Source organism: Mytilus trossulus, chromosome 3 (assembly GCF_036588685.1).
Source record: "Mytilus trossulus isolate FHL-02 chromosome 3, PNRI_Mtr1.1.1.hap1, whole genome shotgun sequence".
Classification (NCBI taxonomy): Eukaryota; Metazoa; Mollusca; class Bivalvia; order Mytilida; family Mytilidae; genus Mytilus; species Mytilus trossulus.
Window position 1 is genome coordinate 37,723,412 of NC_086375.1, and position 25,724 is coordinate 37,749,135.

Genomic DNA, 25,724 nt, shown 5'->3' on the forward strand with positions numbered 1-25,724 from the left:
TTGTATTATACTTATGCACTGTACTTTACATAATTTAGAAGAAATGTAACGACCATGTGATCGTTGAAATTCTATGTTATTGCGAACCCAATTAAACCTTTCCATAGATTCACCTGGGAGTTACCTGTCCATTTAAACTTTTGGCAGTTCTATTGTCCCATCTAACAAATACAACAGGTAATATTCTCTGTTTAGTTTATTCACTCCGACCTTTAAATTTCTTCTAAGAGTAATATATCACTCATTGATTAATCTACCTGAGTAAAAAATAAAATAAAATTCAATGATTCAACAGATTTCAATTTTCCAAGTAATCTAAAAAAAATCAAATTTAATTCATGAAGTGAAAACATAAACCAACATCCAATCTAATTATACTTTGATAAACCTCTGTCATAAAAAATATAAGTTGCTATAACTTGGTACTTATCTTTTAGGTGCTGTAGTGGCTGTGGAAGGTGTCCCATTACATTCAGCTTTCTTTGCTAAGTTGTGGTATGAAATTTATCATTCTGAGGTAAGAAACACTAATACATAATTCCAGATAATTTGAAAAGTTATCATCAAATGTTAATTAATGCTGATAAAAGTGGTTAGGAATGTTCTTATTTGGTCAGAATTGTTAATGAAATTGAATGCAATGATATTAAAAAATTTGCTGTTTCATTTCATTTTAGTTTTTATGCCCCACCTACGATAGTAGAAGGGCATTATGTTTTCTGGCCTGTGCCTCCGTTCGTCCGTCTGTGCGTCCGTTCGTGCATCCTTTCGTCCATCTGTGTGTCCGTTCACTTCAGGTTAAAGTTTTTGGTCAAGGTAGTTTTTGAAGAAGTCGAAGTCTAATCAACTTGAAACTTAGTACATATGTTCCCTATGATATGATCTTTCTAATTTTAATTTCAAATTAAAGTTTTGACCCCAATTTCACGATCCACTGAACATAGAAAATGATAGTGCGAGTGGGGCATCTGTGTACTTGGGACACATTCTTGTTTTTGGCAGGTATGGTATAATATGTGCTTAATGATTTTAGCTGATGCACTGTATTTTAAAGAATAATTGCATATATTGTTTGTCTTATATTCTTTTTTGTTTATAACAGGTTGATAGAAATTGTATAAGAATACTTTGCAGTAGCAGTTACTTTATAGAATATGTAGATTCAGTATTATTGGATGAGAGACTGTCACTAAACAATCATAATATATACCAGTTCTTTTGTAACTTCTTTCCAAAGGTTTGTATTCAATTAAACATTCTTTCTTTTAGCCTCTTCCTTTACTCAATGCTTTCTCTAATAATTATATAGGTTGTAATTAAACATAAATGGTATTGACATCTGCTACACACATTCCATTTTCATTATTTGATCTTATTATCATTATCATTATGATTTAAAAATTAAGTTCTTAGAACATTTTCAACACTTGCATTTTGTAGACCTGGCAGCTAAAATTACTGTAAAATGACTAATTTTTGTGGGGTTAAAGATCTCTCTAATTTCAATGCTAAATTGTCATGCTTTTCTTGTTTCTTGTTTCTAATCATATTGTAATGATGAAGTTATGCAAACACAGCACTCTTAATATTAAAGACAGAATTATTACCAATGCATATAATATACATCATTGAATATTTTTTCAGGTATATCAACAAGTGCTAAATGACCAGGGGAAATCATTACTTGATAGTTTGGTTGCCTCAGTAACGGCAGAAAAATCTGCCATAGAAAATGTCAGATACCAACAAGATTTACTTAACATCTGTGAAAGAATAAATGGGGTATGTTATATTGAAAATTATATTGCAGCTTATTACTGTACATATTTAAAAGGCTTTGTTCTTTATTCAGGAAAGACATCATTATTTGGACACTAAAAACAGTTGCAAATAACTTTGAACTTTGTGAATTGATTATTCCTTCTTGAAACATTCTATTGTTTATTGATTTATTAAGATTTGTTGTTTTCTTGTCCCACAGACCCACTAATATATACAAAATAAATATATGAATCAAACTAATTGCTTTTTTTCAAATTCATCTTGTAATGGGATTTGTTTGTGTAATACAAATGTTACATATGATTGAATTCTTAACATTTTAGGATTTGCGAGCCATGTTACTGATATTCTCTGTTCAACCTCCAAAGAAGATGAATCCTTTGTTAATGGACAGTTTACATTACATCTTGAGCATATGTAGAGAAAACCAGCAACAGAGGGCAGAGGCAGCTAGAATTCAGAGCAGAAAACGGTCTGGATCTGAGAGTCAAGAGGAGTTAACTGATTCTACAGGTTAGAAATAAAACAAGAATTTCAGAAAAAGGCTTTTAAACTTCTTTAAACATGGCATATCTCGACATTAGGAATTCCTTTGATATATATTAAAGTTGATACTGAATGTAACATCCTTCTTGGAAATAAACAGAGGTATTTGTCATAAGGACCTTACAATACACTAGCCTTCATTGGTCTTAATAGTCTTATATTGTCTGAACTTATGTATATGAACAATTAATATTTGTTCTTGTGGTTTTGCCAAAGTTAGCATACAAGACTGTAGAAAATTTGTGCATTATTAAATTCAGGATTTACCTATACCAATGAAATCCATAACAATTGGTATAAAACAAATGATTTTTAATCAACAATCACAGTAAATATAAAACAGAAGATGTAGTGTGATTGCCAATGGGACAACTATCCACAAAAGACCAAAATGACACAGACATATGTAGAGAAAACCAGCAACAGAGGGCAGAAGCAGCTAGTATTCAGAGCAGGAAACGGCCTGGATCTGACACTATTATTGTCTAAATTATTTAATGTCATGCCAATTGACCAGTATAAACATATTATAGTTTGAAAGGTTTTTCTTAATGGTCCAAACAAATTTATACATATGTCATATTGTTATTCTTCTACAGAAGCTACACCTTCCAAAAAGAGGAGAGTTTCTGGAAAAGATTCAGCTGATGAAGCAGAAGACAGAGACTCTAGTAGTGATGTAGAAATTATTCCTGATGATACACCACCTAAAAAGGAGGAAGTCAAATCTCCTGAGAAGGAGGAAGAAAAGGTGTCATCTGGAGAAAATTCTGAGTCAGATACTAAAATCCAAGAAAGTAGTAGTCAAAGTGACAGTGAGAAACCTGGGCCTAGTACTTCTAAAGATTCAAAAGATTCTAAAGATTCAAAAGAAGAAGAAAGTTCAGACTCCAAGGAACCTGAAAATGAAACAGAAAAAGAAAGTGAGGAGAAAGTTGAGAGACAGAATAGTTCTGAAAGTCGACATAGTAGTGATGAAGTACCGAGACAGAAAGAAAGACCAACTATTGTGGACTTAGTAGCCAAACAAATTGATTCTATATTTTCTCTTATAGAGAAACATTAATGTGCTTTATAGGAAATGGTGCTGAATTTGTATCAATCAAAAATCATTTTTACTATAGACCAATTGATAAATGATTAGATTTATACATAATGAATTTGAAAGATTTTAACTTGCTCTGTAAAATTCCCATATTGTATGAGTTGAAACGTTTTTAAGATTGTATAAATTGTTTTTTCTAGAAATTTCTGTGCAGACAGTCTTCCTTTTCCAGTGAATCCGTAAATAATGCTGAGGATGTGCTTTGTTGTTACGTGTCTTTCTTATTGACAATTTCTTTTGCTTTTGGTAATGCTTGTTCAATCCCAAAATATCTTTTACAATGCATATAAATGATCATGGTTCCTTTTAGATATGGTAAGGTTTTTACATAGAAATCAAGCATTCCCATGATACAAACTTATTTTAAAATGCCTTTCTGGAATCACTTCATTACTAAATTGTACAGCCCTATAAGATAATAATCAGTGTTTGTCTTGATAATCAATTCAAATGAAATGCTTGAAATTTTTAGTTTCATACTAGAACAGATCTAAAACCAATCATTTAGAAAAAAACAGTTTTGTTCAGGTTGATATTATGTCAGTTGTCTCCCTTGATTAAACAAAGGAAGGGGAGACAATTAGTTATCTATCTTTCTTATTTGTGTATGAGTACAGATATCATGAAGAAAAATTAATACTGGCACTGCCTTTGTTATACTTATCTATAGTATTATTTATTTTCTGTAAAGCAAAAAGATTGAACAATATAATGCTCAAAGGCTTTAGTGGGTTATTTGGTAAACTGAAATTATCATATAAAATAGTTATCCCATTAATATTTCTATCAAAGGAAAAAAACAAAAAAAGGTCATTATGAAGTACTTCTATTTCATTGAAATATTTTCATATACAAAATCTTTTCTATGGAAAAATTTGTTTTGAACAACACTTTGATTTTATAATGCAACAATAACATATTTTAATGAATTTATTTTAGAGAAAAGATTACAAAGTCAGTTTTTCTATGTTTCATTTTTTTTTATCATGCATGCCTTATGAAATCTATGGTTATGGCATAAACATCAGAGAATTAAAATGTTTATTTTTGCACAAGCTTACACATATAAACATTATTCTATGAAAAATGGATTTTTCTAAAAAGGTTTTACAAACATCATGTTTACTTTCTGATTACAAAACTATTTTTAGAAAATTGTTCATTTTGAGTGACATTCTGCTTGGAACATTATAATTATATGTGCACTTTAACATGATTTCCACTACTGGAATGGAATAATCCATATCATGATTCTTTATTAAAGATTTTGAGAATTCTGTTCCTACACAGGTTTGCCATATAAACTACTGTTTTGAATGAAATTCATGAAAAGGGATGGTTTTAAACAAGAACAGATATTATAACAGATTAACTCAGTAAAAATCAGTTGTTTTCAACATTAGCTCAGTGATATTATTAGAGAAATTAGTCAGCTGTCTATCTTGATAAAGCAATCTAGGGGAGACAATTTATTTTTTCATGAATAGCAAAGATAAATATTATCTCCCTACATAAATTGCTTAAGGGTAAAACTAGTCTTTGATTTAGTCTTTACTTTTACATGATACAGTATTGAAAATTCATTACACAGAGCTGGTTAGATATATATTAACGGAATAATGTGTTAAGCATTTTAGAATTTTGCATTTATTATTAAATATTTATTATTTTTGTTGTGATCTCAAATTGTGTTCACTGCCTATGTATTTGTGAATCTGTGACAATCATGTCAAGAATGGGTGTAAATTTCTTTTGTAAATTTATTGGTTTGAGTTGTAAATTTATTTCTTGAAATTGTATGGATGACATTTCATAAAGGTAAATGGTAAAATAAAGAGATTCTAGATTATAAAAAATATTGACCCCATATCTGTTTGTGATTCTGTTTTAAATTCATGAATGACTAATTGTGCATGGATTATTGTTGAAGATTTGTCAACAGATTGAAAGACTTTTTGAGTGAATAAAAATATAGTGTGACTTACGTGTGTGAATTGTATGATCATGGTTGTAATTATGATATAGAAAATGTGAATTAAAAGCAAACTTACAACCTATTAATTTTTATGTCTGTACTTTGAATAAGGTTTCAGAACTTTACAATACACTTTCAATTATCATATCTCTTTAAAGATGAATATGAATATAAATAGTATAATTGCAAACAAGACAAAACAAAGAACTTGGATTCTTTTGTTATTTTCATTATTTTTAGCGTGAATACTGGATGGCTGAGTTTTTTAAAATTCTGTCTAATTTTTAAAGTAATATAATTATCAAATTATTTTTTACGAAAACAAACCAAGCAAGCAGACATAATGATTTATAGTTGATGTTTGATTTCTGAGTGATCGTATGTTATATGTATATATTGTATAGTGTTAAATTTGTCTGTTGTTGATCACAATATCTTCTGTTTAAGGAGCAAATCAATTATCTCTGATTTTTAAATATTTGTGGTAAGGCCTGTTTTTTTCCCCCCGTTTTTTTTCTCTTTTTCTTAAGTCTCAAAATGTTTACAGCCAGTTGTTAACTGATTTTCCACTTTACAAGACCAATCTATGTTCGGTTTCTGAAATTGGACCATGCAAAACAATAATCAAATATTATTGCACAGATCAGTCAATAAGACACTTTGATTCACAAAAGCAATCTTCATGATCGAAAATGTTTTTTTCTTGTTAATTATATATAAAAATAATGAACCACCCTCTTTTGTTCAACTTCTTCACACAGTCCAGTTCATTCCCATTATGTATGAGAAAAGCCGGTCATGGGAGATCAACTGTTACATGATTTATAGGATTTTAAAAAACATCAAGAAAGTTAAATGATTGTCAAATAGAATCATATTCAAAACAGTGTGGTCCTGGCCATTGATTGACGACCTAAATTATCCCATTGACTGGGACAGATTAGGTGAACGTTTGTCGGTAACAGTCACTGCTCACTATGTACGTGTTAAGGACACTGAATCTGTGGGGTCACCAAATGTTCTCAACACCTAAATAAAGCAATTCGACAAACGAATCCGGAATAATATGATGTGTTGATTTATATCAATAATATAAATCAAAACATAAAGGTTATTCCTGAATAATTTTTCAAATAATTTTATTATTAAAGGCGTTAAGAAACCTTCGGTGACCCCAGTTTAAATTCTATAATAAGTAAGAAGTGAGCAATGGTCGTTACAGACAAACGTTCACCTAATCTGTCCTAGTCAATGGGATAATTTAGGTCGTCAATCAATGGCCAGGACCACACTGTTTTGAATATGATTCTATATCAAGAATTAGTTGAAATAAAGTGCCATCATTTCATATGATGTCTGCTCAAATCTTAATATAAATAAATAGAAATTATTTAATAAAGGAAATACTTTTCTTAACAGGAATTGACTTAAGAAATGTAATTTTAACTTAATTTATGGACTTGCTGCTTACACAGAAATGATATTCATGTGCTTTTAGTAAATGGCTGAACAAATTTTATTTTAGTCATGTTTTTTCTGCCTCGTGTAAATAAGAAAAATCTGTAAATGAACAATAGCAGCATTTTATTTAACAAGAGTGCACACACTGAAATGTCTCGCCTTCTTTACAAATCATTGACATTATGTTGATAGTGTAAAGCTTTATTACAACTGTCTCATTAACCAAGATAACTAAACAAATACCAATAAACCATGAGGTCAAGGTCAGATGAACCATGCCAGGCAGACATGTACAGATAAGAATGCTTCCATACAACACGTATAGTTGACTTATACATATAGTATAAGAAAAAAAGACCAAAACACAAAAACTTAAACAAAGCAATGAACCGTGAAAAGGAGGTCAAGGTAAAATTAAACCTGTGCGAACTGATAAATATAGATCATAAAATATTTCTATACACCAAATATAGTTGACCTATGACATAGTATTAGATAAAAAGACCAAAACTCAAACTTAACTTTGACCACTGAACCATGAAAATGAGGTCAAGGTCAGATGACATCTGTCTGCTAGACATGTACACCTTACAATCATTCCATACAACAAATATAGTAGACCTGTTGTATTAGTACGAGAAAAACAGACCAAAACACAAAACTTAACTATAACCACTGAACCATGAAAATGAGGTCAAGGTCAGATGATACCTGCTAGTTGGACTTGTACACCTTACAGTCCTTCCATACACCGAATATACTAGCCCTATTGCTTATAGTATTTGAGATATGGACTTGACCACCAAAACTTAACCTTATTCACTGATCCATGAAATGAGGTCAAGGTCAAGTGAAAACTGTCTGACGGGCACAAGGACCTTGCAAGGTACGCACATACCAAACATAGTTATCCTATTACTTATAAGAGAGAATTCATCAAACGACAACCATTGCACAGCCTTCGGACTAACGACGGGTGCATATGCAGGGGGTTTAAAAATTCTAGCAGGTGACAAGCTTCACTTTAACCTGAAACAGTGGTGTAAAGGTTTATTTCATCTTAGTCATTGGACTAGAACGAGAATTTGCATTTCAGTTGCACACCATACACTTTTACTGTATTGTATTTTAACATTTGCCTTCACAGTTTTTAATTTTGGTGAATTCACTGAATTGAGTGAAAAAAAGACATCAAACAAAATCAACAGGTGTTATAGGCTTCTTGCATGCTTCAAAATGGAATAAAACATTGCAAAAAGAACATTTTTAGGTGGAAAAATGTTACTTTTGCATTTACTTCATACCTATCAATATCAGAGTCTTAAATGGCTGCTTCCATTAGTTACAAGCAGATTGTTTAAAAATTTGTTGCTGATTGATATCCAGTCGGGTTTCATAAGAGTCTATTCTCTGTGGTAACACTCTAGATAACCCAGAAATCATCAAAAACTACTTTCAGGATCGTGGTTCAGGGATATCCTCATATTTATAATCTACACCCACTGGCTCGATGCTACAGCTGGTGTACAAAAATATCAATAAAGGTTCTTGGTTTATTTTTTTTATTTTATAGTAAAAATTCATCTCAATAATTTAACACAATGTGGTTTTTAACATGTAAGGTACCTGTCCTAGGAATTTAACAAATTACTGAATATTGAATCCTTCTTTATCTTGCTATTTCAGACATTAAAATGACAATAATACTTGAACAGGGAATATCATATCTTGTTTTATAGTGGAAATGGCTTTAGTGAATATTCTCAACAGTGACATAATATATAGTCCTCCACTGAGTGCCGTCTTGTAATGTTTTAAATATAAAATTGTTTTTTTTCAGCAGTAAAAAATGGCACTGCAGAAAAAATGAAGGAACAATCATGTCAATCATATACCAACTTATATTCTCTCTTTTTATAAATACATTAAAATTAAAAATAGCACTTATCCTATCAGTCCAAATTTTCCCATTTATTGTTTTGCAATAGAAATGTAAAAATGTTTTTATTTCATAGCTTACATGATACAAAACAAAATATCTTAAATTTTTAACATACACAGTCAGTTGTTTTGGTATGGGTTCCACAAAAGGGCATACAATTACCAACATTATGGCCAGAATGACAGCTTTCATCCAAAATGACCCTTGAAAACCAAGGGTTAGAAGACAACATGTCGTTTCGAGAAAATATAAACCGAAGGTACATAGCCGTTCATAGTTTTTTTTTATCCTTTTATAAAATGGATTGGGGGGAAAAATGGAATAAAATAATCTATGAAAAAAGTTGTGAATGTTAAAATTTAAGGGAAATGAGTATTTCAGTTTTCATGCATTCTGTCAAAAAGATACTTTACACTGTTTACTGGTTTCAAAATAAGGAGATGCGATTTTACTTCTAACTGTCCATCAGCTTTTAAATGACATTGAAGAAAGCAACTTAAAGGCAATGTACAGCCTTCAAACATAAGGAGCATTTATTTTAAACCAATTTTTAGAGATCAACATAAATGATGAGTGATTTTGTGGTATTAAAACAGCAACAGATAATGAAATAAAGGAACAATTAATTATGGCAAACAGTCTTCATAAATGATTATCTTAAGCATGAATATTATAAAAACACAAATTTCTGTTTTGGTGAAATACTTTTTTTGGACATATTCAGATGATTTGAAAAGCAGGTTATTAAACAAGAGACAATAGTAATGGCAACAGTCCTCACAAATTATTATGATTAACAATATGTTATGAATACATGTCAGACTGACAATGATTAAAATATTAAGGTCATCACTATAACCTTGTTATTGGGTAACAGAACAATACATTTATCAGGTAACAGTACAAAATAGTCTGGTCAATGGAGTCAAAACAAATTGTATCCTGTTTAAGTACACTGCAGTACTAACACAAGCAGTAGAATTTCTTTTGTTCTCAGTTTCATCCTACTTTTTTCATGAGTGAAAGACGTGTAGATTGTTGCCTTGGAGATCGATTTCATTTCTACTGCCGTCAAAATATATTTGCTCCATATCCAAATGTCTGCTTGATTCTGTTCCAGTAATTAATTACCCATCCTTCTTTCGTTCTTTCAAATTCACTATCAGGTACACCGGTTTGAGTTAAGAAGAGTTCTGTTACACCCTCTTTTTCTTCAAAGTCAAAAGTCACTTCTGAATAATGGGCATCTGGCCAAGATTTAACTCGCCATCGCTGAACCATTTTCTTCCCAGGTACCTGATAATAGAAAAGAAAATTGTTGACAAAGAAATTACTAATTTAACATGTGAACTAAATGGTTTCAAAATCAATGGGCTGTCATGCCAAATAATCCTGATGAAGTGAGGTGTGTCAATGTTAATAAAATGTCACCAAACATTGAATTACTATTTGTTATTAGGTAAAACTACATAATTGCATTTTTTATTAAATTGTCAAAAATTTTCTCATCTAAGGAACATGAGGAAGGAGTTAATCTACAACTGTTTAAATAAAAACATTACTAATTCCACAAATATTAATTCTCAGTTTATGTGGTTGTTAAGTAATGAACACACTGAAAGTATAGCAAAATGTGTTTTTTACTTGGAATAAAAGTGTGAAATTTTTGTTTGCTGCGTATAATGTAAAATAATTACTTATATTTTTACACTAGAGATACTCCCTTGGAACACATATACTTCAATACTTGTGTAGTATTAATTTTAGTTAAGATTGTTTAAATGTCATTCTTTGTTGCATCTATGCTATTAATGATCATGTTCATAATTGAGATTTCTTTAATAAAAATATTTCATATATTTCGTTTCAAACTTTAACATGGGTGACGTTGCCAGAAACATCATATGACTAAGTTATACCTCTGAGGATTTGACAAAACTTTAGCTTTTCCATCATATGACTAAGTTATACCTCTGAGGATTTGACAAAACTTTAGCTTTTCCACTTGCTGAATTGATTAAAACCTAAACTTACCAAGTCAACAAATTCTCCAGTAACATTGCCATGCATTAAGGAGAACCTTCCCCCTTTTTCTACTTCCATTTCAACTGGTCCCCCAGTAAATGCTTGCACCATCTGAAGAAAAAAAAAATATGTTTAAAAAAATATCTAAAGTAGCAAAGTCATACAAAAAGTAGTAACCATGAAATTCACAAAAATCGGTACCACATGAACTACGATGATTAGACATTGGGATATCAGATTGTTGATGACAGTAGAGAGGGGTCACTATGAACTTGTAATGCATCAACAATTTCATACATTGCCATTACGTAAAAGAATATTTAGTATTCAATAAATAGGAAGTAGATTTACAATGACTGAGAATGTATCATGAACTTATTTCTAATTAGCAAGATCTCATTTAAAGGTCCTGAGAAAAATGTGAAAGAAATGGACATAGGTTGAGTAGTATACAGTGGCGGATCCTGAACTTTTTATAAGGTTTGGCCAGCTGACTGACCTAAGGGGGGCTTGCTCCAGTCATGCTTCAGTGATTCCCTATATAAGCAACCATTTTTTTTCCACGAAAAAGGGGGGGGGGCGTTGTTCCAACATCCGCCTATGGTATACTCCACTACTTTTGATCAGGGTATAATATCCAAAAGCATATCAGACCTAAACAATCCATGTTACTTGTTTTATTTTAATGTGATGTTTACTGAAGACAACATTTTCTCTTCCTAAATATTAGATGTTTCTCGTTATTGAGGACAATGGAAGTGATTTTGATCTCGAACATTTTCATCTTTCACATAAGAAAATACTCTGTAATTTATCTATTTATCTATACAACAACCCATCTTTAATTGGTCAATAAGCTTAAAGCCAAGAAAAAAAATCCACAAAAAAAATTTAATATTCTGTCACTTACTCCAATATCAGTTAAACATCTGTATAAGTCCTGCGCTGAACACATGAATTCATGTTTACCAGTTAATTTCTTTGTATGAATTTTTACTCCAATTTTACTTTCTTTTTTTGGTGATGAAACTACAAGTTTGTTTAATTCTTCTCTGGCTTTATTCTACAAATAAAATTCATAGAAATTAAGAATATAGTACACATCTACCTAGATCAAGCATTTGATATTTACCCTTTAAATACATGTTTCTGAAGATTTTTTGTACAACTTTAAATTTCAAGTATCATGGAAATTCAGAACTCTTAAAAATTTATTAATTTCTATGAATTCTGACATACTCAATTGTAACTGACATTAATTTTACTTATGGTTCAATCTTAAACTGAATACAGCCTAAATAGGATAATGATTCATTTTAGCAGATGCAGTTTACTACTATAGAATTAATGATGAGAAAAGGAATTATTCACAACAATTGAGTGGCTATGATATTTTACAATTCATACTAGGAACTATCCATGCAGAGGAACATGCTGCAATCTCTTCTTTCAGCTATACAGTAAATACAGTAGTTCTTTATCTCACATGGATTTATTAATCTTATTCAATAATCATTAAGAAAATATTTGCACCAATGTACCTGAAAAAAACATCTCTGAATTACATGCATAATTCTATATATATTTCATACACTTACTGTAGAGTTGGTTAACTTTTTTGCATCAGGCTGTCCATTTTTGGTTGGCAAAATAACTCCTTTACCATATTCTGAAATAATACAATCTCATTAGTCTTTCAACAGACTTGCATACTCCTTTAATAGGGACATGATTCTTCAAATTAAAAATAATCAGATATAATCTGTAAAAATTTTCTAAAAGTAAGCATCTTAAAATAGGAGATTTTAAAATATCTCTGCACTATAAAAAATATACATATCACCCCTCATTTAATGAATAGCATATTTTATGTAACTGGTAAAATCTTAAAATCATGTTATCACGGTACAAATCTTAAATACATACCTTGTGTCAAATCAGCAATGTATTTTGCAAGTTTATTTTGAATTTCTTTAGTTCCTTTCTTCCTTAAAAATTCTTTAACTTTATAACTTTCATCAGTCTGGGTGTTGCAGGAAAATTCAACCTAGAAAATATAATTTTGGTAAAACTGTTATCTTCTATATCACTTATATAATATTCATAACTGTAAATTCAGAAATTATTGTGAGGTTTTAATTATTGCGAAAATGCAACAAAGTTGTAGATGCAATAATTCGAGCTCGCATTTTGAAATATTATATATGAATTTGAAAGGGGTTTTCTCAAAATAGTAAAAATTCAAATCACATTTAAGTCTAAACTGACAAAATCGCTTTAATAAATGCACACAATAATTTCTTTATTTACAGTATGTATTTTTAACTTATGTAAACATTTGTACTTGTATGCCAACTGAAATGTCAGACTGAGTTTAAATAATGTAAATTTACATTTTACAAACAAAAGCACTTTCACATGCAGGCATGATCAGGAATGGCAAGGTTCCCTTTCATTTGAAAAGGAAAATTAATGTCCATAGAAATTGTTTATTCAAATTTTTCAAATTGCCACCCTGAACCCCTGATATAAACATGCTTAAGCTTGAATGTTATTATGAAAGGGTCGAATTACTTACATCAACTTCATCTGCATCATTTTCCTCACTCAAATTTGGAATGTTAAATTTTCCTTTGTGTTTCTTGTCCCCTGATTTCAATTTTCCTACAATGAAAATACATAAGTTTGAGAAATGCAATATGATAAGATGCCTTTTAAGGGGTTAATATATAATAATTTTGGTTGTCCATCTCACTAATGTACATCTCATATCTTTAATCGCACCGAGGGTAAAACATCACATTGTGATTGGTTTAGCGCTGTCATGTGGTGACCCCTATGAGATCGTAGGGGATTAGTAAATTTCATAGGGGGTTCATGACGTCACATCCTACTGTTAATGGTGACATCGTCATTGTTTATTTTTCTACAAAATGCAGCAGGAAAAGTCCTGTGTGTGATAAATTCTTTATATGGTTTACTACTGACCCCCTACGAATCCATAGAGGGTGAGTAAAATCCATAGGAGACTTGGCCTACGGCCTCACCCCTATGGATTTTACCAACCCTCTATGGATCCGTAGGGGGTCAGTAGCAAACCATATAACTTATACTATTGTTCATATGTCTGATTAATTTTGTAGCGAACTGTTTTTATAACCTTATGTTCAGCTATCACCTTGCCGAATGTTAAATATGCAGTATCTAATACAGCATTTGTGAGAAATAAACAAAAAAATATGCTATAAAAAAAGTAAGAACAAAATAACAATAATTACTTTTCAATGAAATATTTTTTGTTCTTGACATACATAATGTGTATTAAAAGATATTTTTAGAACCATCCAAATGCAGGCGCGGATCCAGGGGAGGTTCCAGGGATTGTAACCCCCCCTTTTTTAGGGATGATCAATGCATTTGAATGGGGACATGTAGTTGGACACCCCCCCTTTTTGTCCTGGGTTAGACCCCCCCCCCCCCCCCTTTTTTAAATGGCTGGATCCCTCCTAAAATGCTAAATAATTTTGTTCCAGTGACAAAATTTTGTTCTTACAAGGTACCTGTATGTGGCCACTTTGTTGTCTGGGACATAAATAACTTGTAAGTAGACAGTTGGTTGGTTGCATAATACTAATTACCACTCACCTGACCATTCTCCTTTGAGAACCCATTCATAAAAGAATATCAATTTAGCTTTTCTGTTATTAGCTGTAGCTTCACCATCTATGCTTGTCAATTCTGTTAACTCACCAAAATCTAAAATATTAAAATTTGGTTAAGAAAAAACTGTAACATACAATTATATATTTGGAGCAGTTATGCTAATGTGTCCTAACTGTCCTTCATATGATTTAATGGGCCTCATAAGACAGCACTTACTACCGGCATTTAAATGAGTATTTACATAAGTATATATACATTTTATCAAATCATCACTTCAAATGAATTTTCAATTTATACAAAAACAGTTGAAGTTGCCTGCTTGTTGTAAAACCATCAATATTCTTTATTTTAGGTTTGTAAAATGAAATATATTTTCAATTTATACAAAAACAGTTAAAGAAGTTTCCTGCTTGTAAAATCATCCATATTCTTTATTTTAGGTTTATAATAAATTACAAAAAACACCCATATTTTCACCCATTTTCAACATAGTTCGGATTTTTATGTGTTACATATTTGTTTTTCGTTCATTTTTGTACATAAGTAAGGCTGTTAGTTTTCTCTTTTGGATTGATCTACATTGTCATTTCAGAGCCTTTTATAGCTGACTATGCGGTATGGGCTTTGCTAACTGTTGAAGGCCGTAGGGTGAGCATTAGTTGTTAATTGTTATTTTGTTAGTTGTTATTTTGATCTCTTGTGGAGAGTTGTCTCATTGGCAATCATACCACATCTTCTTTTATTTATAAGATATAGGATGGATCTGGATGGGGGCCCAAATTTCTGTTTTCTTTATATTTATTTGCCAATTTTTCTCTAATCTTTATATTATAGGTCTCCATTATTCTCTATTCTTTGATCATTTGTGCCATTTTTCTCTGTTTTTGATCATTTCAGCCCTTTACTCTGCTTTCTTTGTCCATTTTTTTCTTTCCTGAAAATCCAAACATCACTCGTATTAAAGATAAGCTGTCAATAGGTACATACATTCTTCATCTTCTATCACCATTCCCACAAGTAATTCTTTAAGTTTATCTTTTGACCATCCTGTTGCATTCTTCTCTACCCTAAAATTATATGAATCATACAAACTATAACTCTACAATTCACACAACATATTTTGAAGACTCAGTATAATTATATAAATAAAACAACAGTACCCAATAACTAGAGACTCTCAGGAGCTAGTGTGGCTTACCTGCATCAACTGTAGTTTTGGATGTCGTGTTAAGGTTAATCATAAATAAATAGTATTAGATACCATAATAATAATTGAGGCCAGTTTGTAGGTAACATGTTATGTGTACTAAGTTTCAAGCTGATTGTACTTTTTATTATTTTTTGGAAATAAGTGTGACCTATTTATGTAAACCTGGGTCGCAATTATGAACGTTTTGTAATAGAATTCCATAGCTCTGTGGTGCCAAAATAGTAAACTCTGGAAAAAATACCATAAGGAGTTAACCCTTTCAATGCCGTGCCGAAATCTTAGAAATATACGTTCAGTGCCAAGGCTTGTTTTTTCATCCAAACTGGTTGTGCATTATGACGTTACTGTATTCTAACGTCATAGTGTAGGCTTACTGCAAGAAAGCGTTAGGTAAAAACCGAGGGTCAAATGAAAATTTACTGAATAATTGATTTATATATATATATAAATAAGCATACTTTGTATAGTATTTTATATGCATAAACACATTATTTCTTCTAAAAAGAAATAAAATTTGTAATTAAATAAAACTTGAGAACATAGTTTTGTTTAGCTTAAGGTCAAGGAACAGTAAATGGGCTACGTCGCAGATTTTGCTAAAAATTTGCATACAACCTTGGCTCGTTGAACTACAACTGAAAATCGAAAAAAATAATACTTTTATCTCTTTTATTATCTGAAAAAATGCAGATTGATTTCTTTTAATATGGGTGAATGTTTGTATAGAAAGCATATAAAATCGGCAAAAAAAACTTCTAAAATTTGTCTTAAAATCGCCAAATCTCTAATTCTACTCCATAGATTTTTCTTAAAAAACTGTTTATTGTTGACAAATAAATTTCTGTTTTAATGATATAAAATAATCATAGGGTCACTGACTTCGTTTTTTGTCTAATAATCAATTTGTTACCTTGTTGGTAGTGAAAAACCACAGGCGCTTGGTTCTATGATAATGATACAGATTTTTTTATTTTTTTTTTTTTATTAAAATATTCAATTTTCTATATTTATAAGACATATCTATCACTTCTGTGCGTGTCTCACCTAGTTTCGAGTGATTTAAACGACCCAGAGAAAATACCCAATTTTACTATCCATACTAAGAAACCTAGTTTCGAGTGATTTAAACGACCCAGGTCGTTTAAATCACTCGAAACTAGGAGAAAATACCCAATTTTACTATCCATACTAAGAAACTTAGTATGGATAGTATAATTGGGTATTTTCTCTGGGTCGTTTAAATCACTCGAAACTAGGTGAGACACGCACAGAAGTGATAGATATGTCTTATAAATATAGAAAATTGAATATTTTAATAATAAAAAAAAAAATCTGTATCATAGACCCAAGCGCCTGTGAATTTTACAAGGGTTTTCGACGATTTTATGTGCTTTCTATACAAATGTTCACCCATTTTGTAAGAATTCAATCAGTAATATTTCAAACGATAATTGAGAAAAATGCATTATATTTTCAGTTGAAGTTCATCGAGCCAAAGTTGTATGCAAAATTTTACTGAAATCTGTTACATAGCCCATTTACTGTTCCTTGACCTTAAGTAGCTGTTTTTTTTCTAATAAAAGACGCATACCTTATCATACATAGACTTGTTTTTTTAGAGACAATCTTTTAATTTGACCATATTTCTAAGACATATATTAACTTTTATAATGAATTGTATTGTCTTCCCGTATCAAAAAAATATGAATTGACCGACAGCTTTTCCATACATTGCTGAAGTGCAATTAGTGATTTTTTTCATCACAATTGAAAAGGCATTATAAACAACTGATAGAGAATATAAATCCGGTGATATACACCTACAGGTACATGATGTACATAACAATTATACAAATAATTAACAGCGAGTACTAGAGTTCCGTTATTTAACGATAACTTTTTAATGTCAATTATAGCGCTTCGGCATGATTGTCCTTAAATCTTGTAATAAAAGAAAAAAAATGTGTCTCCTTTACTTGTATGATACATGAGGTTGGATATGAGGGGTTCTCATCCCAAAATTCCGGGCTTAAAAACACGAAATCCCGAAATCCCGGGCTTAAAAACACGCAATCCCGAAATCCCGGGCTTAAAAAAGCGAAATCCCGAGGTCCCGAAATTCGAATAAATAAAGTCCCGTACTAGAAAGGGTCAATCCAGAAATCCCAAGCTTAAAAACACTCAATCCCGGAGTCCCGATAAAGATCTTATCCCCCCTCAAACATTCTCATAGCACTAACTGTACGTGCAATATTGGTTTTTCTTCTTTTCTTTTTTTTTTTATCAAAACTAACAAATTAAATCTAAATTTTGCGGGAATTATGGTGTTGGAACGTCGACGTCATTGAAATCAATGACGTCATCATAAAAAAATCTTCAGCGAAAACATGGACGATTCAGATGAATCTTTTTCCGAATCTGACCAAAGTGATCTAGAAGCTGAATATGATAGTGAGGAAGGAGAAGAAGGAGAAGAAGTAGGTGAAGAAAATGATAGAAATGACGAGCAGGTGCTTCAACCCTGGTTTCGGATATTTCCACCCGAAGAAGAGCGTCGCCAGCCAGACTTTCAGGAAACTGTTTGACCACAGAATATGCCAAACCGAAATTCGAAACCTATATATGACTCATACATATAAATTAATCACTTAAATATTTTATTGTCAACGCTTTTGTTTTGTCTTGTCTATTTAATGTCAATAACTAAACAATTTACAGGATGGCAGAAAATACCAAAGATTGATTGGTAGCGTCATGGCAAAAAAATATTTAAAACAGGCTAGTAAAAATCAAACTATGAGTCTACAATATGTGTACAAAACTGAAGATTGAGTAACATTATCTTTACTTTAAAAAAACACACACAACAAGGGAAGCAGCTACTGCTTTACATGTTCCCGCCGTTGCGTGTATTCTGATATAAGATAAGTTTTTAAGTTTTAAAAAGATATGTGTAAAGACACACTTTAAATAAATGTGATCTGACCTGGTCAAACCAGAACTTGAAAATTGGTATTTGCTTTTCCGCTACTACAAAACCAGGTTTATATTCAAATATCATGGTCAATATGCTTGTGAGTGTAACCTACCGATTCAGAGATAGATGTGACCCGAAAAATTCAAAGGTACATGTAGTTGTAAAAAAATCATGTCTATACTGTAACAACTTGCAAAGAAATCCCTTACTCTTCACTTTGTAACGAAAAAAATGTGTGTAAGAGATCAATGAATTTATTTTAAAAATATACTATTTTAGGGAAACACTATTCATCAAATGCGTATATTAATAAATAATGATTTACCCGCACCTTTCTTAATTTTAAAAGAATTAAAGAATTTGGCGCGCTTTGTGTATTTAAAAGGAGCCAGAACAATGACGTTACGTCACAGTACATTTTACAGCATCAGAGTAAAAAAAAACAATGGCCCAAAAGTGGCCCCTTGGCACTGAACGTAGTACGAAAAAAATGGCCCAAAAGTGGCCCATGGCACAGAGATGGTTAAAGGAACGAAGAGATAGGGTTCGGCAGCTAGCATCAAATATTTCATGGTAGTCTCAGTTTGGTATTTTTTATACAGATACATGTACATGAGGGTTAAAATGGAGGAACCTTCATGTCCAATAACATTAAAAATTCTTGCCATTTGATTTAAACAGTAATATTGGGTGTGTCACTGGAAAATGTACACTTTCCTTTGGACAACAGTGATTTGAAAGGATTTTTTCTGTATGAGCCCAGGGCCCCCTAAAAATCCTTTGCTGTTATTAGGAAAACATCCAAGACATCCCATATTATATGGGCGGTGCTTCAGTCATTGGCGGGAACACTACACAGTTTTGTACATACGATTGTCACTCTTTGCAGTTTTCTGGTCAATAAGCGCAATTGGCATATGGTGAACATCCTTCCCGTTCACTGAAGGAAAATTACCAAATGCCTGATTTTGACTAATCATGTTATTAGTTTTTCAAAAATAACAAAAATTAATTTAGACCTATGACGAATCCGGATAAGCCTATATTTATAAGGATATTTTGACAAATCACGGTAAACATTTTAAACAATTTGACGGTGACAAAAAATTGCATGTAGATGCATGACAGTAGAGGCAATGCTTACTCTGACATATGTAGCTCATTTTTGTTATTTCGTTTTCAACTCAAAAGTTTAGTTTCACAAACCAAGGACTTATATACGTCCCTGCACAAACTAACTTTGTATCAACATAATCAATGGCAATGCCTAAATCATACCAATGCCAGTTGTTCACATTTGTTCCGTCTGGACGTTCTTCGACTATCCACCGTGGGTCTCCTTCTCCCCATTTGGCCATATTATCAAAATTTAAAGGGAATTTCAAGAAGTTAGGCCTGTGCACGTTATAATCAGTTTCTGGAATAAACAACGGAAGTAGATATAAAGCGCTACTATGGGGAGAAATTTCGAGAAGAACTGGTTTACGGTCAATGAGATAACATAGCAAAAATTTATACTGGTAAATAAATTGAAGGGAGACAATTTTAGGAAAACTAGCCTCTTATTCCACCAAATAATTTTTGTTTACTTCCGATTTCTAAAACAGCATGGAGGGACTGCAGCTGTTCAGAAAGCTTGGAGTTGGTGCTAAATTTGATTTGAAAAGATTTGGAAAGGATGCAGAGAAACTAAAGGTACGTCATATCATGGACGATTTAAAAAAAACTTACATCAGATGACTGAAAAGAAACCCTCAAATTATCTGGGTTTGGGACCTATAGTATAAATTATAGTCCCAGCCTAAGGGAGGGTAGGCGGTGTCCTGATCCCGAATTCCCGGGCTTAAAAAAATGAGTTCTCAACTAAAATTTCAAATTCTCATGTACAGTTTTTTTCATACATCCCGTGAAATAACTAGGAAATAGCATATTTCAATGAAAAGATGCTAATTTTGAATAATTTTTCAAAGTATTTCTCAATTTTTTAATTGCTTTCATATTTTGCATAAGGTAGCATCTTTTTATAGTACGTATGCTGTGCGTTTTATTTTATATGCTTCTGGCATTAAAATTTGATGTAGATGCTGTTCTTAAAATAATAATGTACTGGCGAATCTTACTATTACTGGGATGCTAGTTTTGCTTATATTTTGTAAAACTTTTTTTTTTATTTTTTGGGGATGCTGGATTTCCTTTATATTGAAATGCTGGCATCCAGTCATATTGGGATGCTGGCATCCCGTTTTATTGAGATGCTGGCATCCCGTTTTATTGAGATGCTGGCATCCCGTTATTTTGGGATGCTGGCATCCCGTTTTATTGGGATGCTGGCATCCCGTTTTATTGAGATGCTGGCATCCCGTTTAATTGGGATGCTGGAATCCCGTGATATTGGGATGCTGGCATCCCGAGAAAGCTGGATGCTGGCATCCCGAGAAAGCTGGATACTGGCATCCAAAACTGTAGGAGTACAGACATCGCAAAATATCCAAATGCAGTAATCCTTCAAGTTCTGTTTGATATACCGTTGGCCGAATTTCTATAGATGTACTCCAATGCATAATTTTGTGTAATGCAAAAAATAAAACAACAACAAAAATCCGTTTGTTGTTTCTTCCCAACACTTTATCTAATGACGTCAGGGATATTATGACGTAAGAGGTGGTTTACCATCATGCGTAGAGATTCGTGCAGACATAGTAAACATGAAAAGAAATCAATTCTCAAGAATCACTTATACCGATATAAATATTTTTTGAAAAGTAATTAAAACAGATAACCCTTTTAATATTCTCTTATATATTAGTTTTTCTTATGTTTTATACTGAAAGCGCTTGCACTATTTTTTTACGCTAATTGCGGTAAATCCCACAGCATGACGTCATGTAAAAAGAATGTTTAAAATCGGCGAAGTGGACATGGTAGCAAGGGGAAGGACGAAAAACACTTCTTTGGCCAGTATGCCGCAATTTATCATCATTTTGATATAACAAAAACATATTCGCAATAGAACGCTATTCATACAGGTAAGTAGATTTGCTTATATTTTACATGCACTTCGTAGTCCGAGATTTCTCAGATTTAGCCATTCATGACCGCCCCCCCCCCCCCCCCCCCCCCACCCCCCCTCATTCATGACATAAGGAATGTTCTACTCAACTCGACAACTGTATCATGTATGTCTGTAATGGTTTCATACATATATTATCGACATTATCAGATGTCGAATTTTTCTATAGGAGACGATTTGACCTGTAACCGTCCGAGATTACTCTGGCGTCCTACGCTCATGGGCCTATCTGCGGAACCGTAGCTCATAGGTCCTTATGCTATTTTTTTACTATTTGCGGATGGGCCGCAAATGAGATACGGTTCCGCAGCTATAATGGGCCTAGCTTGTCTTGCAAAACAGTTGTTTGAAGTCCGAGTAATCTCGGACGCATCAGTGACTTGAATCTTGATACACCAGCCGGATAATATAATTCTGATTACTTCCAGAGAGAAAATAACAGGCACAAATGCTTAGGCAACAATGATTATGTCAGTCGCCAGATTCTCCCATGTCGTTTGGGAGGGATGCATTTCGATCCGTTTGTGGTAGCAAATGGTGATTCCACAACTTTCTATAAATGAGATTTGGGGTCACTGACTGCCATAACAGAGAGCCCGATAAAGTCGTCTTTTAATGTTTACCTGTATAATAAACCAATTTTTTTCACACGAAAAAGGAGGAGGGCTGGATCCGCCTATGGTAGCGATGAGCCTCCAAGACAGACACAGGGAATACACACATATATTCTTTTTATTTTGCCTTATTGAAGTATGTCCTTTTTCATGAATTTATGAATAGTTTTGACAAATATATGATCGACATAAACCCCACTGAGACGATTAACCACCATCAATATGGCCATGGCCAGTAAAAATATGGGTCTGCAAAATTGATTTGTTTACCCCTAGACAACCTATAGGAAAACCATTAAAATGCATCACTGGTAAGAGTCTGAGTTCAAGAAAAATAAAGTATGAAAAACTTAATTTAAGATTGATTTTCGGTCTAGAAAATTGAATGTGTTGTTTGCCTCTTTTTTGCAAGGGTCTAAAACTAGTTAACTTGTGCCCGTCCGAGATTACTTTGAGTCTTGACTTCCTATGCTCATGGGCCTAGCTTTTCTTGCAAAACAGCCGTTTGAAGTGTGAGCAGTATCCGAGTAATGGTTAGCTGCGGAACCGTAGCTCTTAGGTCCTTATGTTATTTTTTGACTATTTGCGGACCATGTAGCTCTTAGGTCCTTAAGTTATTTTTTGACTATTTGCGGACCATGGTCCGCAAATAGTCAAAAAATAACATAAGGACCTAAGAGCTACGGTTCCGCAGCTAAGTAATGGTATGATTGCTAATGAGACAACTCTCCACCGGACTGAGACCAAATAATATAGCACTAACATGACTAAGCAGTTTACAATTAAATGTCAGCATATGGCCTCCAACAATGAACAAAATGTAAATATCGCTACAAGAGTTTGTGTTCCAGGACTAGGCTAAAATTTAAAAAAAAACACACCAATTACATCATTATGACATCATACATGAATATTTACTTTCTCCTAGTGTTGTGATATTACAACGAAAAATTGTTTTTGATAATCTTTCATATAATTATTATTTCTCTTTTCAGCATTTGTAAAGAGTAAAGAAGTGGCTTCACCTTTCTGTTTACTATTCATGTGTTGTGTATTAATGTATCGCAACACTTTATAGTTATTGGACAGGTTAAACTTAGACGACGAATCATACAAACAGCACCAGATCATTTGTGATTCCAGTTCGTGTAACTGATTTGATTAAATGATTACCAAATATTGAAATATCAAAATACAGAAAAAAAGATACAAGTTTAATTATGATTGTAATAAAAAAAAAGTTTTGTTAATGAAATGAAAGACTCCAGTACTAAAAGATGTTGACATAATGTACTGACACATTGGAAGATGAATACAGCAAGTCCAGATATACTGACAATATCCAGTACGTACAGATCAAAGACACTGCACCAGTATCGATAATAGATTTTTTTTAAATATTGCATTGTGGTACATGTTTTATGGTATACAGACAATAGTGCGGAAAACAAATCTCCTTACTTTATACATTAAATGCACCTCATATTTAGCATCTTCATAAAGGTACAGTCTCCAATCTGTTTTGTAGAGTGTATGTCCTGGATGACTTAGTTAATCAGACATTCCAAAGGTTGATGGTTATTGGGCAATTGCATTAAGCTTATTTTCAAAAAAATTATTCCATGAACATTCGAAACATGAGCAGATTTGAAAATTGTAGTCCTGATGTCATATATAAATGTATTGTCTCGAGACCATTATACATGTAGTCAATAAAATGTATACATCTTGTCCTTCATAATGGTAATCAAAGTCAGAAAAATAACATTAAAACTGGCTTATTATTGGAAACTTACCGGTAGTACATTGACATAATCTTATAAGTATCAAATTGTTAACATTCACATGGTAAACTAGCACTTTACAATTCAGACTCAGTTTGTTGGTCAAGTATACATTTCACACTCTGACCTATGATGTCACATTCTCAATATGCATTAAACTGGCCACTGGACATGAACAAAGACAAAAAATATAATCTTCCCGGCATTCATCAGTAGCACTTTTTTTTTATTACTTGATTGTTTTAATATGCATTCAACACACATCAAAACCTTAGGAAATTTTCTGGGTGTTATATTGGTGGCTTAATACTAAAATCAATTAACTAGGAAGCAGCATTTAAATTCGTATTTCATAATGAAAAATGGTACATGTCTGCGTGGTTGTGATGCCAGAATCCCTATGTTTTGGGATGCCAGCATCCAGATATATTCGGATGCCAGCATCCCGATATGTGGAGATGCCAGCATCCCGATATGTTGAGATGCCAGCATCCCGATATTTTGGGATGCCAGCATCCGGAGATTTTGGGATGCCAGCATCCAGATATATTGGGATGCCAGCATCCGGAGATTTTGGGATGCCAGCATCCAGATATATTGGGATGCCAGCATCCTGATATATTGGGATGCCAGCATCCGGATATTTTGGGATGCCAGCATCCAGATATTTTGGGATGCCAGCATCCGGATAAATTAGGATGCCAGCATCCGGATATATTGGGATGCCAGCATCCAGAGATATTGGGATGCCAGCATCCAAAGATTTTGGGATGCCAGCATCCAGATATATTGGGATGCCAGCATCCGGATATTTTGGGATGCCAGCATCCGGATATATTGGGATGCCAGCAACCAGATATATTGGGATGCCAGCATCCTGATATTGTGGGATGCCAGAATCTACAAATAATTGGAAGCCAGCATCCAAACGTTGAAGTATTCAATGGACTTCAATATGAAATTAAAAGAATTACATCAGCATCTATCAAAGGTGGAGATGCAATTTCAATTTTTTTCTTCATTATCCGCAGACACTTTTCTTAAATATGCCATATACAGAAATAAGAAGTGCTTTTTATACAAAACAATTTCACAACTACAAAAGTTATTAATATAATTGAGAGAGCATCCATAATCTTTGAGAACCAATAAAATCTATAATGCAGCATCTACTATTCATAGAAATAAATGAATCAGTATGATTTTTTGTAAAATGAGCATATGTTGATACTAAAACAAATGCAATATAGTAGAAATATTCCAAATATGGAACATGGCCGTAACATTTTCTCTGGACATTGAAATATTTAGTAGAATATAACATAATTTTACCTTAAAAGTTAAAAAATTGTCAAAAAATTCTCTTTTAGCATATGAGAATTACAAATTTTAGTTGAGAACTCATTAAAACACGAAATCCCGAAATCCCTGGCTTTTAAACAGGAAATCCTGAAATCCCTGGCGTAAAAACATGAAATTCCGAAATCGCCGGCTTTAAAAAACCTGATCCCTGAGTCCCAAGCTTAAAAACACACGATCCTGGAGTCCTGATAAAGGTCCTTCCCCCCTC

General features: G+C 32.5%; 3 protein-coding genes across 4 annotated transcripts in view; 2 read left to right on the forward strand and 1 right to left on the reverse strand.

Annotated features, from left to right (window-relative positions):
* The window catches only part of LOC134711394 (ubiquitin carboxyl-terminal hydrolase 34-like), a 63,203-nt gene extending 56,762 nt beyond the window's left edge, over nucleotides 1-6,441 (forward strand). The window contains exons 75-79 of the mRNA XM_063571956.1: nucleotides 438-517; nucleotides 1,103-1,237; nucleotides 1,645-1,782; nucleotides 2,106-2,295; nucleotides 2,928-6,441. Coding sequence (XP_063428026.1) covers nucleotides 438-517; nucleotides 1,103-1,237; nucleotides 1,645-1,782; nucleotides 2,106-2,295; nucleotides 2,928-3,394 — 1,010 coding nt within the window. The 3' untranslated portion in view covers nucleotides 3,395-6,441. The remainder of the gene's footprint in view (nucleotides 1-437; nucleotides 518-1,102; nucleotides 1,238-1,644; nucleotides 1,783-2,105; nucleotides 2,296-2,927) is intronic.
* Nucleotides 6,442-9,830: 3,389 nt separating this feature from the next.
* On the reverse strand, nucleotides 9,831-20,164 carry LOC134711397 (activator of 90 kDa heat shock protein ATPase homolog 1-like). Its single transcript, XM_063571959.1, has 9 exons — nucleotides 19,965-20,164; nucleotides 15,487-15,566; nucleotides 14,482-14,592; nucleotides 13,415-13,500; nucleotides 12,763-12,883; nucleotides 12,435-12,505; nucleotides 11,747-11,899; nucleotides 10,846-10,947; nucleotides 9,831-10,107 (listed from the first exon to the last, which is right to left on the reverse strand). Exons 1-9 carry the CDS (start codon nucleotides 20,042-20,044, stop codon nucleotides 9,883-9,885), a joined length of 1,029 nt encoding a protein of 342 aa, XP_063428029.1. The 5' UTR covers nucleotides 20,045-20,164; the 3' UTR covers nucleotides 9,831-9,882.
* A 60-nt stretch (nucleotides 20,165-20,224) lies between these two features.
* The window catches only part of LOC134711395 (probable ATP-dependent RNA helicase DDX52), a 30,290-nt gene continuing 24,790 nt past the window's right edge, over nucleotides 20,225-25,724 (forward strand). For both annotated transcript variants that reach the window (XM_063571957.1, XM_063571958.1), the window contains exon 1: nucleotides 20,225-20,381. In XM_063571957.1, coding sequence (XP_063428027.1) covers nucleotides 20,295-20,381 — 87 coding nt within the window. In that variant the 5' untranslated portion in view covers nucleotides 20,225-20,294. The remainder of the gene's footprint in view (nucleotides 20,382-25,724) is intronic.

Coding starts and splice junctions, on each gene's coding strand:
- LOC134711397 (XM_063571959.1), bottom strand. CDS start 20,044: ATGGCCAAATGGGGAGAAGGAGACCCACGGTGGATAGTCGAAGAACGT. Junction 15,567..19,964: donor AATGTGAACAACTGGCATTG/GTATGATTTAGG, acceptor ATATAATTTTAG/GGTAGAGAAGAATGCAACAG. Junction 10,108..10,845: donor CTGGAGAATTTGTTGACTTG/GTAAGTTTAGGT, acceptor TTCTATTATCAG/GTACCTGGGAAGAAAATGGT.